Source organism: Galeopterus variegatus, unplaced genomic scaffold, assembly GCF_000696425.1.
Source record: "Galeopterus variegatus unplaced genomic scaffold, G_variegatus-3.0.2 Scaffold609, whole genome shotgun sequence".
Lineage (NCBI taxonomy): Eukaryota > Metazoa > Chordata > Mammalia > Dermoptera > Cynocephalidae > Galeopterus > Galeopterus variegatus.
The window spans coordinates 390,038-391,877 of NW_007726720.1; the positions used below are offsets into that span (position 1 = coordinate 390,038).

At 41.5% G+C, this 1,840-nt stretch overlaps 1 protein-coding gene across 1 annotated transcript in view; it reads left to right on the forward strand.

Moving 5' to 3' along the window:
- The window catches only part of CLMN (calmin (calponin-like, transmembrane)), a 64,890-nt gene that overhangs the window by 42,166 nt on the left and 20,884 nt on the right, over window positions 1-1,840 (forward strand). The window contains exons 7-8 of the mRNA XM_008570526.1: window positions 170-363; window positions 1,283-1,365. Coding sequence (XP_008568748.1) covers window positions 170-363; window positions 1,283-1,365 — 277 coding nt within the window. The remainder of the gene's footprint in view (window positions 1-169; window positions 364-1,282; window positions 1,366-1,840) is intronic.

Below are 1,840 nucleotides of genomic sequence, written 5' to 3' on the forward strand. Positions count from 1 at the left end.
ACTCTCCTATTCCATTTGTCTGGAAATGGAAATGTGAATGGTTCAGGGCAGCTCTCCCGCTCCTCAGGCACCAGGGCGTCTTTGCCTGGCAAGGCTGCTGCATGCTGGCCTCCTGCCTTTGAATGTGTTTACTGACCAGCGTTGGGACTGCCACTCTCATTTCCTATAGGTATGGTGTGGCGGTACAGGATTTTGCGGGCAGCTGGAGAAGTGGGCTGGCTTTCCTGGCTGTGATCAAGGCCATTGACCCCAGTCTGGTGGACATGAAGCAGGCCCTGGAAGACTCAACACGAGAAAATCTAGAGAAGGCTTTCAGCATTGCACAGGATGCCCTGCACATCCCCAGACTCCTGGAGCCAGAAGGTAGCAGTGGTTCTCGCTTGCTCTCTCTTTCTAATCATTTTTATTACAAATATACCATCTGCTGTTCTATGTAAAAATTTTGGAAAATACAGAAAAATCTAATGAAGAAAATTTTCTATCTCCTGTATTCCTACCATTCAGATCATATGATATGTTTCCAATATTTTTCTATGCATTGAATTATAGTATTTTATGTATTTGGTATCATTCAGCATATGTATAATTTCGTATCTTACTTTTTAAAATTTAATATTATAATATAAGTATTTTACATATTGCTATAATGTCCTCATTGTATATTTTTACTGGTTGCATAATAGTCCATCTTGTGAACGTACTAAAATTTTCTTAGCTTTTCCACTACCGATGGACACTGAAGTTGTTTCGGAAGTATTTGGTTTTATATATAACACTGCAGTGAACATCTTCCTGAACAAAGCTCAGCATGCATCTCGGATGATTCTCTTAAGGACCAGGTCCCACCAGCAGAATGACAGAGTAGGAGAGTACACACCTCTTTAAGGTGTTTGGTTGTTGCTGGCACACTGCTTTGCACGTGAGCTAGGTTCATTTAGGACTCCCTGTAGTAGGGGGTAAGGTGCCTGGTTGGCCATACTTGACGCTGGAGCCAGCAGTGAGCTGGCTGCTCCCAGAGGAAGGGACTAAAACAGCAGGGAAGAATGGACAGAATTGGGAATTAAGGGGCCCTGGGTTCTACATCCCAGCTCCTCCATTCATCAGCCAGCTATGAGACTCAGTGAGATGATTTGCCCTCTCTAAACCTAAATTTCCTCAAGTGGAAAATAAAGAGAAAAAACTCTCAGTGATCTGTGGAGTCCTTCACTATCAAGCATCCTGTGATCCTATTGAAAAATCGTGTGTTTGTGTGTCCTGCTAACTTCCACGTCTCTCTTAACAGACATCATGGTTGACACACCAGACGAGCAGTCTATCGTGACTTACGTGGCACAGTTTCTAGAACGTTTTCCCGAGCTGGAAGCCGTATGTTTGTTTTCCTTACCTTTAATTCAGAAACTGTACTGTTCCATTTGCCGGTCATCATATGAAGCTGGGACTTGGGGCTGTTCTGTTCTGCGTGACTAGCAATAACAATCAAAAATTGATCGCAAGTTCCTTGAGCCCTGCCTTGACATATTGTAATTTCAAAACTACAGTAGCGCCCCCTTATCTGCAGGGTGTGCATTTAAAGACTGAAATGCAGATAGTACCGAACCCTATATATGCTATGTGTTTTCTTATACATACATTTTTATGATAAAGTTTAATTTTATAAATTAGGCATAGTAAGAGATTCACAACAATAACTAATAATAAAATAGAACAATTATAACAGTATGCTATAATAAAAGTAAAATAAGGATAAAATAAGCATGAGATTTCATCACACTATGCAGAACAATGTGCAATTTAAAACTTACGAATTGTTGGGCCGGCCCGGTGGCGCACTGCTACAGTG